This window comes from Aedes aegypti, chromosome 3 (assembly GCF_002204515.2).
Source record: "Aedes aegypti strain LVP_AGWG chromosome 3, AaegL5.0 Primary Assembly, whole genome shotgun sequence".
NCBI lineage: Eukaryota > Metazoa > Arthropoda > Insecta > Diptera > Culicidae > Aedes > Aedes aegypti.
In genome coordinates, this window is record NC_035109.1 from 149709580 (window position 1) to 149724670 (window position 15091).

The window sequence follows — 15091 nt, forward strand, 5'->3', positions numbered from 1 at the left end:
TTCAATGAAAATCACTGAGATTCAGCGAAGCTTTTTCGTATTTTACTGAAAACGGTAGTCACTTGTACTGAACACATTGTAACATTTAAACTTTACCGAACAAACTCAGTTTCAGTAAAAAATCAGTAATGTTGAATAACGAGCCTTGGGTAAAAACAATTTCTACTGAGATTTCGTCAAAATATAATAAAAACATTGTTCTGCAAAACATGTCAGCCAAAACGGGCGTGGCTTCAACGGTGATGAATATTGTCTGGTCTGGAAAAGCTTTGTTACTCAAATCTAGCACCCATCAGGTCAGCTGTTCATGGTAAGTATGAATAATCGAATATCTGCAACGTATTCCGATGAAATTTGCTGGAATTAGAACTGGACTCACTCTTCTGTGTTGCACAATGCTTGAGGTTATGTTGCACCGCTTTTTGCATTTTTTTTATAATTTCTTTATTTGTATCATTCCAAACATTACATTCATTTCTTATATCTAGGTGTTCTGTGTTATTAGACAACACTATAATCCTAATTTGGTAAAACAAATTCAAGATTTTATTAACATTTTGTTAACAACATATTACATTTCATTTGCCGTAACAGTTCAGATTTTTTACAGGTGACCACTTGCTAATAAGAGAAAAAACAACGCTTTGAATATACTTAACCTAACATAACCTAAACATATAACGCATCAATAGTGGCAATAGAAGATTGTAACGATTTTTGCCTGAAATTATTAATTATTTTATTTGACATTTGTTCCAATGTTTCATTGGATATTCTATGTAACTCATTGGTACTATACCAGGGAGGAAGCTTCAGAATCATTTTCAAAATTTTATTTTGAATTATCTGCAGAGCTTTCTTCCTGGTATTACAACAGCTAGTCCATATTGGAACAGCATACAACATGGCTGGCCTGAAAATTTGTTTGAATATCAAAAGCTTGTTCTTGATTTTCTATTAATAAGTGGATAGAGACATTTGAGCGGTTCCACAGAAAATGACGACTTTTTTCCCAAATTTCATTTTTATATTTTTTGATTTGGATGAAATTTTGCACATGCTTTCTTTATGCCCAAAAATGCCTTTTTGCATCATCGGCTCGCCATTTTGACTCTAGCCTTACTTTTGAGAAGGGCCTAAGAATAAAATCCTTAATAATTTTCAAAAAATTATAACTTAGAAACGGTTTGTCCGATCAGTTTGGTGCCTTCCGCAAAGTTTTAGGTTATTGTTGGGACTATCTGGAAAAAAAATATACACCGTAAAAAAAATGTTGTAATTTTTTATATATCGAAAATAAAGCTTAAAAATCAATTTTCTCAAAAATCGTATCTTTGATTATTTTTTTTTATAAGGATTTTTTTTAGGCCCTTCTCAAAAGTAAGGCTAGAGTCAAAATGGCGAGCCGATGATTCAAAAAGGCATTTTTGGGCATAAAGAAAGCATGTGCAAAATTTCATCCAAATCAAAAAATACAAAAGTAAACCGACATTCGAATTCAAATGGAACCGCTCATTTTACATATTTGTTACATTTGGGTTGGATGCCCTCAATGTGATTTTTGAAAGTTAAATTCTTATCTAGCATGAGCCCTAGATACTTAACTTCATCTGACTAATTTATTGGAACCCCTCTCATCGTGACAACATGTCTACTTGAAGGTTTCAAATAAAGAGCTTTCGGTTTATGTGGGAATATTATTAGTTGAGTTTTGGAAGCATTAGGAGAAATCTTCCATTTTTGCATTTTTGGAAAAAATATCCAAACTTTTTTGCAATCGACTACAGATGATACGTAGGCTTCGTCTTTTGGCGGAGAGGCCTGTGTCATCCACAAACAAAGATTTTTGACATCCCTGAAGTAACTCAGGTAAGTCAGATGTGAAAATATTGTATAATATTGGTCCCAAAATGCTGCCTTGAGGAACATCAGCTCTTACAGGAAGTCTTTCAGATCTGGAGTTCTGATAATTAACCTGAAGTGTATGATTTGACAGATAACTTTGAATTATTCTAGCAATGTATGTTGGAAAATTAAAGTTTTTTAGTTTTACAATCAAACCTTCATGCCAAACACTGTCGAATGCTTTTTCTATGTCTAGAAGAGCAAGACCAGTAGAATAGCCTTCAGATTTGTTGGAACGGATCAAATTTGTTACACGTAAAAGTTGATGAGTGGTCGAATGTCCATGGCGGAATGCGAACTGTTCATTGGCAAAAATTGAATTTTCGTTGATGTGGGCCATCATTCTGTTCAAAATAATCTTTTCAAAAAGTTTACTGATGGAGGAAAGCAAACTGATTGGACGATAGCTAGAAGCTTCTGCAGGATTTTTGTCTGGTTTTAAAATTGGAACAACCTTAGCATTTTTCCATTTGTCAGGAAAATATGCCAACTGAAAACATTTGTTAAATATATCAACTAAAAATGATAAGCTACTATCTGGAAGTTTCTTGATGAGGATGTAGAAAATTCCATAATCGCCGGGAGGTTTCAATTTTTTTTATTTTTTTTTAATAATAGTTCTCACTTCTTCCAAATCAGTCTCCCAGGAATTTTCGAAAACGTTCTCTTGATTAAGAATATTTTCGAAGTCCTGAGTAACTTGATTTTCAATTGGACTAGTAAGTCCTAAATTAAAATTGTGCGCACTTTCAAACTGCATAGCAAGTTTTTGAGAATTTTCGAAATTAGTTAGTAATAATTTGTTTTCCTCTTTCAATGCCGGTATTGGCTTCTGAGGTTTTTTCAAAGTTTTAGATAATTTCCAAAAAGGCTTACAGTCAGGGTCCAATTGAGAAATTTTATTTTCAAAATTTTTGTTTCTTAATTGAGCAAAACGTTTCTTGATTTCTTTCTGCAAATACTGCCATATAATTTTCATAGCAGGATCGCGAGTGCGTTGAAATTGCCTTCTCCTCACGTTTTTAAGAAGGATCAAGAGTTTAAGATCATCGTCTATAATCAGGGATTCAAATTTTGGAATTGCAATGCTCCTGGCTTCAACAATGCAATTTGTTAAAGTTTCAAGAGCATTGTCAATATCAAGTTTAGTTTCTAAAGAAATGTTAACATCAAGATTAGAGTCAGCATACGTTTCATATATATATATTCCAGTCGACTCGTAAATAATTGAAAGTGAAGCTGATAGGATTGAGAATCGCTTAATGGGATATCTGAAATGTAACAGGGACATGATCAGAATCAAAATCAACATGAGTAATCAGTTGGCTACAAAGATGACTAGAGTCGATTAGGACCAAATCAATCGTAGATAGATTTCTAGAAGAGGAAAAACATGTAGGACTATCAGGGTATTGAATTGAGAAATATCCTGAAGAGCACTCATCAAATAAAATTCTGCCGTTGGAATTACTTTGAGAATTATTCCATGACCGATGTTTGGCATTAAGGTGAAGATAAATCGAGGCCAAACCTCAAATTTTCAAGAGCACGGATCTGGAGAACCGAACACCCGTTTGAGCTGAAAACTTAATCGATTGGTCACTCGCTGGTGGTTTGGCTTCGATTTATCTTCACCTTAAAGTCACCAATGACAAAAAAAATTGACTTATTGCGAGTCAATTTTCGCAAGTCAGTTTGGAGCAAATTAACTTGCTGTCCAGAGCATTGAAAAGGCAAATAGGCAGCTATGAAAGTATATTTACCAAACTGTGTTTCAACAGAAACACCTAAAGTTTCAAAAACTTTAGTTTCAAATGATGAAAACAGTTGATGATTTATACGCCTATGAATGATGATTGCAACTCCATCACATGCCCCATCAAGTCGATCATTACGATAAACAAAAAAGTTAGGATCTCTTTTGAGTTTAGATCCAGGTTTTAAATACGTTTCGGTAATAACTGCTATATGCACGTTATTAACCATAAGAAAATTAAACAGCTCGTCCTCTTTACCATTCAGAGAACGAGCATTCCAATTTAAAATATTTAAATTATTATTTGAATCCATTAGAAAAACGTAATCCAATAACAATTTGATTAGTAAATTTTACACCTACTTGGACTGCTTCAGTCATAGTGGTGGCTTTGAACGTTGCATCAATCATTAGATTCAATTGTTCAGTTAGAAAATTAAAATCAGAGGCAGACATGTCACTTGAAGTGGGTACATTATCTGATAAATTCCCATTAGAATTTTCGGTAGACGAAGAAGCGGAGTTACCTGTGGCGGTAGGATTTTTCCATTTGATTTGAAACAAGTAGAATGGGTACTCATAGTACGAACAGGGGAGGAGTTCAAATTTCCTGCTACGATATCGGCAAAGGATTTTCCGTGGGTAGATACATTCGAAATTGAAAGATTCGAACGACTACCCGACGGATTTAGTTTGTGAATGAGCATGATTATGATCTTCCTGATCATGAATCATCAAGCGATCGTTAACTGAAAAATGAGTATTGTTCGATACTCTACCAGGCAAATTCCGGAAACGACCGTTATGGAAATTGGTGCTTTTCCCCTACCGCGTTTGGTGCTCCCGCATTTGATATTTGCATTTCAAACGCACACAGCAAAACTTATGTCCATAACGGTCAAAATACCAATAAATTTGAGTCTTCAATTGTTTTCGTTTAATCTCATCAAACAAATTGGCAGGTCACTAAGCGATACAGGGATTTTACTCCATTCAAATATATCATATGATATTCCGATATATCGATATTTTGAATCAATTTATCGGTGGTATCGATACTTTGATTCGATAATCGTATCGAATCAAATATCGATACTTCGCAATATCGGAACGTCCCTACCACCCGCAGCGCTCGCATCGTTTTTGTTCGTGTTTGACGTTTATACACTACCGCCATCTGTTGGCCCGTCGGCCAAACACATCGATTGTAGCATTGGGCCTTCATGTCCTTGTAACTATGATTTTGATCGAGATTTGTTCTAAGTGTTACGTCTGTTTGTCTGTGCTGTAGTGTTCACGAAAGTTTAACTCAGAGGTCGTTCACAACGTTCGTCCTTTAAATAAATTTAAATAAAAAATAATAATTCCAGAGAATTGGCTTTTTCTTCCTGGTGAACGACATTACCGAGCATTTCTTCACGCTGATAACAAAAAGTTACTTTCGCACCAGCTTGAAAACCTCTCGACTAACACTTGCTTGGGAATTTATCCTCTGATCCAAAAACCTTGAAAACTGCGATTGAAAATCAAATTGAAGCATTATATTGACTTCGCAGCACCAAACCGTAATCGCGCCTGCTCATGAGATGCGAAGCTAATGTCAAAGTCGAAACAATGGGATGGCGGCTGTGATTACTCCTGGCGGCTTTAACAGATGTAAATAAACGGCTAAACTGACCTCTTACACACTTAGCCATTATCGACGAACTTCAATTAAATGCTGTATAACATTGTGAAATTGATATTTCTGGATTTATCAAAACAGCCAAGCGTTGTTGGAAAAGTTTCATCACAGCCTGTGATTCACAGGTAACATCGGATCAGATCCATAAATAGATTTAATCGATAAAGCAGATACATATAATGTACTTAAAAGTACAACTGTCAAATTAGAATTCGCTCTGGTGATGCCTCATAGCCTGGGACACGGTAATATGAAAAATTTGAACTCTCGCTCCAGTCCACTTTTTGGATTGCATTTGGGTCCCATAACAACTGTGCGAAATTTCAGTTCGATCGGCAAAACTATATTTTAGCGCCAGCCGTTCAAAGTTTGTATGGGATTTAATATGGAAAACTTATTTTTGCAAAGAAAAATCACCATAGGTCGCCCATTGACCTCTATAAAAAATTCTGAGCACATACATCGATAGGTGTTTTTACGATGAACAACATTGTCGAACACCGCAAAGCAATCCGATACTTGTGAAACAAGTTATTATGCATGGACTATTCGGAAATTTTGCCCAATTTTGTTATTATTGTTATTCCTTTACGTGTTTTTTTTCTATCTTTATTAACGAGATTTTTAGCCCTGGGCTAGTTCATCTCGGGACCAACGGCTTTACTTCTCTTCCGAAGGAAGTCGTCACTGAAATTTTTAGTGACTATCTCGGGGATGGGATTCGATCCCAGGTCCTCGACGTGAGAGGCGTGTGTTCTAACCACTACACCAGGTCCGTCCCCTTAAGGTGAAACAGTTTGGAATCAATTTCTGAGATTGCACTAAAACTTCAAAGGCACAAATCTCGCGAAGGAAGCATCCAACATCAGTGAACTTTTAATTTTGGCTTTGTGCACTAGCAGAAAGCTTAAAATAGGAAGATCAGAAATGTTTGTCAACTATTTCTCCAGTTTAGTGCCCTTGAAAACGTGAGTAGGGGCACAAGGCGGCCATTGTGACGGCCATCTTTGTATTCCAAGATGTTTCACCTTAACGTGTTAATGAACGTCGCCTTGCCAACAGGTTTTCATTGAATAACTTTTTTCACAAGTGTCAGAATGTTTCGCGGTCTTCGGCAATATTCTTCATGGTAAAAATACCTACCGACGTCTGTGTTCAGCATTTTTATAGAGGTCAATGAGCGACCTCTGGCGATTTTTCTTTGCAAAAGTAAGTTTTCCCATATTAAATGCCTTACAAACTCTGAACGGCTGGCGCTAAAATATAGTTTCACTGATCGAGCTGAAATTTTACTCAGTTGTTATGGGATCCAAAAAGTGGTCTGGAGCGAGAATCTATTTTTTTTCCCTCACTAATGCCCAAGCTGGCGAATAAGAGCTCAATAAGTTAAGTAAATGGAGAATAAAAAGACGATGTCGCCCACATTCCTCCCACAGCAAGATAGCCGAGGAATTACGGTGGGCGTAAAGTGGGTGGTTGCACAGACAAACAGACGTAACACCTAGAACAAATTTCTTCAAAAATTATCGCCCAGTTTACACCATCATCATCTGGTGAGCAAGTTGCACGAAAAGGTGTTTCGTGCAACAAGACCGGTAGATGGCGGTAGTGTGAAACGTCAAACGCGAAGAAAAACGATGCGCGCGCCTCTGGTGAGATTTGTAACATAGCGAATTTGAAATGATCGTTAAATGAGTTGTCGATGGAAATTTCGTCAGTGTTACGTCTGTTTGTCTGTGGTGGTAGTGTCTAAAAGGAGACCTGACTGTAATTCCAAGAAGATTTAGCTCATATTTGTGCATTCGCCGTAGTATGGGTATTTGAACACGATGAGCAGAAGTACAATTTCAGGACTAGGGTAATCAAAGTATTTTTGACATACCGATCAAATGGAAGTGGCCAAATTGTATACGCGTAACGCTTAAGAGTTGCATTGACTCATTTTCCCCCTTAGATTCCCCTACATTTGTTCTCCCATTTCCCTGGCTTTGAAATTTGCTATTAGGTGATGACAAGACCGCTGAAGCTTCTTTACATATGCTGAATCCTTTTAATTTTATATTTTTTATAAATTTTGTAGGTATAGGCCATGAGACAAAGCAGATTCCATCACATTCAGTTTGATTCGATGGGCTCTGCCGGTTTGGTACCACTCGATAGCTATGTTCTGAAATAAAAAAAAGTGTATAAATGTATAATCAATATTTTTTAATGTTAGCAGGTTCCTTTTAAATCCGAAAATAATTTGAAAATTTCGCGAATGCCGTATTTGTCAGATAGCAAACAACTCAATGATTGCTGAGGCGAAATTTTCAGTTCACTTTGTTTTTATAGCAACACACTATAACAAAAAATTGTGTCGGTAGTACGCCGAAATGTGCCAAAGCAGCGCAAGGCATACACTGCGTAGAGTGACCACCCCCTTGGCTCAGTTTATTCATACGACTTATTATTGTTGAACGATGGAAACATAATTCTTTATTTCTTTATCGATGCGCACTTGATCCGTCCACCTCGCTGCGCTCCACGTAAAAAAAAACAGTACTGACGAAGGCATTTACTCCATTGTCCATCTCCTCGCACTCCGTCTCCTCCAGACGGCATTTTTTCTCCAGGAAGAGGCGGAACTGCTATTGCCGTTTCCGTCTATAACGTTCCACGTTCTGCTGGGTCCCTTGCTGCAGCATGACCGCCCACGCTGCATTCCAGTCTTCAAAAAATCCCACTTTAAGAGCTGCTGAGATTCAATACCACCGGAGCAAGATTTATTTCGCGCGCATATTTTGTTTCAATCCAGGCATGCAATGAATCCTGCCACGTGTATGAAAGGATTGAATCCTAGTATTCAATCCTTGATCGATTGTTTGCTAGTTGTTGTTGTTGTTTGAGAGGGACTTTAACCCGAAGGTCATTCGTCCCTAAATGTTAGCTAGTAGAAATGAATCCAGTTAGTTTTGACATTTCTTGAGCATTTATGGACCTATGCACGGGTTCACTATTTGACGTTTTAGCGGTGCCGTGTTATTTATGTGACCATGGAAACCAGTGAATTCGGCACCGCTCAATGAACCCGTGCATGGGTCCATAGAAAATTTTTGTCTGTCAGGACAGTTGGGATGAGCCTTAATGATGTCAGCATGCACAGTTGATTCCTGGATTGGAATTCTTGTGACAATTTTTGATAGCTTTCTTTCTAATTTAGTGCAAGCATTTCTTGATATGGCAAAAATAGTGATGTGATGGTCAAATCTTTTGCTCTATTCGCTTCAACACCATGACTAACTTGCAGTAGTTTGATTTATCCAGTATAGGCCTGAGTGAAAGCAAAAATACTGAAACCCTCACTGCTCATCGAATTCTTGTCGGATTTAAGCATAGCATAGCATAGACTGACTGTACATGTCAATGGTTGCTACTCCGTGATTGATCCGAACCGGTAAGAATTGCACTTCGATCCAAATGAATAAGGGATGGGATTTTCCGCATATTCTCGAAGTGCAATTTTAGCAGCTCTCATATTATTGATCAATAACGGCGCCGGCCAAGTCCTTACAGTCAGTTGGGAAGGGTAAGGAACGTTATTGTGTAATGATCGTTGCTTCTAAAGACCGAGAATACCTCTGCATCTCCACAATCATCACGGGACAGGTTGATTAGTGAGGAAGGAAAAAGATCTGGGAGTCACCTTTGGTCGGTGATGCGATCCATGGATTAGGAGGGAAAATACGAAACTTAAAACTAGTGTTGCATTTTTTGTATCGCAGTAAAATTATATTGAGAGAAATTATGAAAAAAGTCGACATTCATAATATCGAACTATTCAGAGGTTATTTTTGGTAATGACGAAGACAGAAAGGATTGCGTGTTTTGAAAGTGTATGTAACAGAAATAAGGGTATTGTCGACACATGTAATGACGAACCATTCAAAGTATGTTTGAAAATTAAAATAAAATTAAAAAAAAAAGTTACGTTGCAACAAAAAAATGTCTTACGTCGACATTCATAATGTCGAACTATTCAAAGGTTATTTTGATCAATGACGAAAACATAATGGTATATTAAGTTTGAATGTAACGCGAAAAAGTCGACACTTGTAGTGACGAACCATTCATAGCTTGTTTGAAAATAAAATGAAAGCTACTTATAGCAACGATAAAAATAGGCCAGGGGAAGTGGTTCACCTAGAGTGAATTTCTGTCAGAGAAAAAGTAGATTTTGTATGAGATTTGACAGAAAATGAATGACAAGTTCATCCACTTCTCCTGGCCTATGAATTATCATAAGCATGAAACGATCGCACCAGTACTTCGTCCTCGGATGAACACGAAGCTTTTCGCACTTGATCAACACGAACCGAACACGATTGGTCTTGACTCCGTTGCGCGTCCTTCCGGAACATGCAACCGAATCAAAAGACCACGCACTATTGTCGTTTTTTTTTTGTCCGCACTCGAATGACGCGAACCGAACACGCTTTGTTTTGATTCCGTCGCGCGTTCCATCGGAAAACGCAACCAAATCAAAAGACCACGCACTCTGCTCTGGCCTCTGCAAAGCACTGGGCAAACGAACGAAGCCACCGAAATACACTCCGAGCGCGCGAAAATGAATCGGACAGCTTGGGTCTTCGCAAAGCACTGGACAAACGAACGAAGCCACCGAAATACACTCCGAGCGCGAGAAAATGAATCGGACTGATCTGGTCTTCACAAAGCACTGGGCAAACGAACGAAGCCACCGAAATACACTCCGAGCGCGCGAAAATGAATCGGACAGCTTGGGTCTTCGCAAAGCACTCCATCGAATTCTTGTCGGATTTAAATGCTTTTTTGTCAGTTCACTAGCCCACATATCTAGTTTCTGGAAGTGGCCAGAGGAACTCGGAAATATTGCTGTGGCTGGAGTTATTCCGGTGAGTCACTGGGTCTAGTCGGGTGAAAAAAGGCTATTTTTGGGACATGCCAAGTTACCTTTATTTGTTTGCAATGACAATCATTTTGATTTGCATCAATCATTTAGATCTGATATAAATGAAGAGTTTTGCACCGTTTAAAATTTACCTGATGAGGCCATTCGGACGTAAAACCCGGAAGAACCGGCTGTAGATTTGTTGTATACTAAACCGTTTCAACCTTCGAACAGTAGAAATCCAACATAATTGTGCACTAAAATGCGTCCCCATAAGCTGGGTACAGATGTTCAGATACAAATTGGCGTCTCGGGACCCGAAAATGGTCATTTGTAGGATTAATCAAATGCAAAACAAATAGTTATCCAATTCAATCGTTTCTCAAAAGGTTTACACAGATGCAATTTTTATAAAATTCCGTCATGTAGTGGCCACATTATAGCCGATTCCGGAAATTATCTGTGACTTGAAATTTGTCTACCTTCACAAACGCACAGTACCCTTCTCACCCGACCTGACCCAGTGATCCACCGGAATATTTCCGCGTTCCTCAGTCCACTTCTAGAAACTAAACATGTGTGCCAGTATACTCACAAAAAAACATTTGAATCCATTAAGAATACGCTGAGCGGTGAAAGTTTTAGAATTTTTGCGTTCACTCGGGCCTATACGGTTTAATTTTTAGATATTTCTTACGGTGTACATGATGTTGCTGCCTTCCATACAACTTCGCCTTCTCTTCGGTAACCCACCTAGGTTTGTCCTAATCCTTTATAAAACGTCAAATAATCATGTTCTAGATGAGTAGCATTTTATATTCATTCGTTAGCTTGGATATGTATGCTCAATGACAGAGATTCAATCCTGGGATTGAATCCTTGCACAAATCACGCACGTTTAGATTCAAAAATCAGGATTCAGAAGAATCCCGATGATTGAGATGAATTCAAAGCATGCTTGTTTAAATCTTGGAGTAGAAGGATGATCTAAGAATCTGCCTACGTTCCTCGTCGAACCAATCGTTCCGTCGATTCCGTCCCACGTACCCGACGTTGCTCTCAGCTGCATTGTTGATGGCAGCTTTCACTGTTCTCCAGTAGTTCTCAAGAGGGGCTTCATCCAGCTCACCCTCTTCCAGTAATGCAGCCTCGAGGTGCTACGCGTATGTAGTTGCGACATCCGGTTGCTTAAGCCGCTTTAGGTCACCGGGGCAGCCGTCGCTACGTTACGCTGTTAACGACAGACAGTTTTGGGCCCAGTTTAACCATCACCAGATAGTGGTCAGAGTCGCTGCTAGCGATAAGTCCTGACGTCGATAATATCGGAGAAGTATCGCCCTTCAATCAGAACGTGGTCTATTTCTGATTCTTAGGTTTATTCTATGAGTGGCGTGAGGTGAGCATTGTTGGTCTCGTACACGGCATAAAAATTAACAAGGCAGTCTCTTCACTGATGTAAATATCGAGTTTCATTATAAACATGTGACGTCACTCCTATCGTACCATATACCTTCCGGATCACTAGATCATTTTTTTTCGCAAATTTGTTTGAGGTGGATAGGAATGACGTCGTCAAGTAGCTGTCAGTTTTCGGAGTATATCACCTTCTTAATTTTAGTACACCGTGGTCTCGTATAGCGAGATGACAATTCTCGACTCGAGTGAAGTGACTCTCTGTTTGATTTGCACGCCACTTATAGAATAGTCCGACAAGATACATTTTTCAAGTTATTCAGCATGAAGCTTTCAGAGCTCACATCGGGTCCACCTCGATATCAGGGAAATTTCCTTCACTCATAAAACACAAAAATGGGGTTATTTTCGTGGTTTCAAAAATGATCCCGACCGTGGCCATTCTGTTCCAACGAGAAGCCAAGCGCCGAGCATTTTATTTTGACAAGTTCTGGTTACAGTTTTACACTTAAATCTGCAGGTAGTTCTACAGCTATGTTTTTTATATCATTTTTATCTTTTTGTCTGATTCGCCCTAGAAATCTTATCAGCTACAAGTGTTATTTTTTATTTCTTTGCCATTTTGCCTAACGCAAAAATATATAACATTGATGCTTCTTTAATCCTTGCCAACGATAAAATTTGTCAGTTTAAAATAATCAAACACAAAAAGGGACTTTAAATTTGCTCTCTTTCACAAAAACAAAACATACTAACAGAAGAAGGGCTAAAAATATCGCATCGTAGGATTTATTATCATTAGCTCGTATTCACAATGTCAATTACAGTTGAAATTTACAAACTTATTTAGTCCTGAGGAAAGCAAAAGAGGGAAATCCAACACAGCAGGGAACCGAAAAAACCGTCGACTCAGAGGTCGGCATTACAATGATAAGAGTGGAATATTTACAGAGGGTTGAATGGAGAATACACTTCCCATTTGTTTTAAGCGTTCGTTTTTACTTAACTTACTGTGTTTATGAACACAGATCACTAGGTTTTTTTTCTTCTTGGTGAAATAGTTGAACATATGTTATTTGTTTTTGATGTCGGGATATTCCCCATGTGATTATTATGTATTATTTTTCTTAATTTTTATGTTGAGAGTAGTGATAATGCCCGGCGATCTGTGGTGAGAGATTTTTGTTAGCTTAATCCAATGTTGTAGCATTTGCATCAAAATAGCGTTACAGTTGGTTTTTAGTGCACGTGGATCAAAATGAATTGTACCTGAAACGCATTTCGTGTTTGGGTATTGTCTCTTATGTGAAACAACTTTTGACATAGGTAAAATAATCAGTAGTTTTTTCCTGTTTGAGTGTTATTTTGTTTCCTCAATAGTACATCTCTTAAACACGAATTCTTATAACCTGTACAAACAGCTACTGGAGAATGCTATTAGTTAGGACCTAGTAAGTTTAAAATTAAAACAAAAACTGTGACCAAGGAGAATGAAACTACAAAACGAAATTAAGAAACCATACTCCTGCGGCGATCGAGATCAGAGCCTTCCTCGGCCAAAACCGTATGGAAGAAAGCGGGCAACAATTTACGTTCGTCCCCGTCCAGGCCGATCGTACCATTCCGGATCGTTGGGATCATCTTCTTCCACAAACAGTGATTCGCCAGTGTCGGTTTCCTCGTCATCCATGGGATCGTCATCGTCCAGCACTTCCCGCACCCCGACAAACATTCGGTTCTCGTCACAGTTCTTAAGCAGCTTCTCCATGATGATTTGGTGCTCTACCTTCTTGGCTTGCAGCAGTTCCTCTTCATCGCAGTCCAAATCGTCCAGGTCGTTCTCGGTGGCCGACAGGGTCGTCGACGTGGTGGAAAGGTTCGAACTTAGAGGGTTCTCGATATGGCCGCTACTCGACGGAGCCAGGTTCAGGTTGTTCCGGTTGATCAGCAGAACGTTATTGTTGGGTCGGTTCGGTCGCGTCAGCTTACTTATGGCATCTTCCACCAGGGCGAGGTGGTCACTTGGCATCGTGCGCACCATGTCCTCGTAAATTTCGTCCGCTAGAGGGAACTGCAATGGCTCGTATGGAGGAATTACCTGCAAAAAAGGATTGAAATTTTGTTACATTTTAGATTAACTTCAATAATAGTTTGACATAATTGGAACGACTTATCCAACATTATTTGATATAATGGTTTATTCTCGATATCCAAACTACAGAAATCATTATCAGAAAATCATGCTGCAGTACAATGGGCAGATAGGTATTGTCGGAATATGTAAAGTATTCTGTGAAGCAAATTAGCGAGGGTGCAGTTCGATCACAGAGCAGTAGAGGAAGTCTTTGTTCCTCTGAAGGGGCAGACAACGGAAATATACTTGATTAGCAATTCTACTGAAACAGCCGAAACAGCATATGGACATGATTGCAGATAGAGACAGAAGCAAGTATAGTTGATGCAGATATAGTATTAGCGCATTTGCTCATTCCCGGCGAGATTTGGCGTTACCCAGAGGGAACAACCGGGGTTCTACTTCCTTTTTAGTTCATTTTTATGGGAGATAATATTGCGGTGAATCCAAAGGCTTCTAGTTTCATATGCTGGCTCAAGTGGGCCAATTTATTCCCTATGGCCGGATTTATTCCGGTGTCCTCCTGGGTCAGGTCGGGTGTAATTTCGATTAACTTCCTTTTCTGGACAGTTTAACCATAGTAAATGGTGTTTAAACACCTATAATTTAACAGAAAACGGAAATAATGTGTCCTCGGGTAATATTATGATATCGTGGGACAACCGATTGCAGTCAAGGTACCTTTTTGGTCATTTGGAAGAAATAACGGAACATCCCTAAAAGTGGACATATCCTGAAAGTTGACCTTTGAAAACAAAAAATGTTTTCGCTGTAACCTGGAATCAAACCAAGGACCTTGCGATCGATAGGCCCGTGCGTACACCACGCGCCTATCGACGCCTTGATGTGAGGTGATGCTAAAACGATACATAAAGCGTTCGTCTTGCAATTGGCGATCAAAATTGAGGTTAGGTTGCGAAAAATTTTCAAACCGAAATGAATATATACGGTTTCTTGTGCCTTAAATTGCAAAAATCTTGTCAGTTAAATAATTGTGGTGATTTTCTTCCAAAGTTATCACTAGAAATTTTGATACAGATGCACTAATCCCTATTCTAGAAAAGCGCCATCTACGCATTTAAGCTTTGCGTTAGATCACCAATAATCGTTCCACCTTTCATAAGGCAAAATGTATAAATTTCGATAGTCTAGCTCACAACGTGTAGGAATCCATCAATCAGAAATCCCTCATGAAACCCAGGAAAGTCCAGGATTTCAGTAAGAACCCCCTTCAGATCTACAGGGAAATTTCACAAAATAAAACAATTCAGTTTTTTATCAACTGGATTT

General features: G+C 38.6%; 1 protein-coding gene across 1 annotated transcript in view; it reads right to left on the minus strand.

Annotated features, from left to right (window-relative positions):
• Window positions 1-12153: 12153 nt before the first annotated feature.
• Window positions 12154-15091, minus strand: part of LOC5567603 — a 92885-nt gene continuing 89947 nt past the window's right edge. Inside the window, exon 11 of the mRNA XM_001657531.2 lies at window positions 12154-13765. Coding sequence (XP_001657581.2) covers window positions 13256-13765 — 510 coding nt within the window. The 3' untranslated portion in view covers window positions 12154-13255. The remainder of the gene's footprint in view (window positions 13766-15091) is intronic.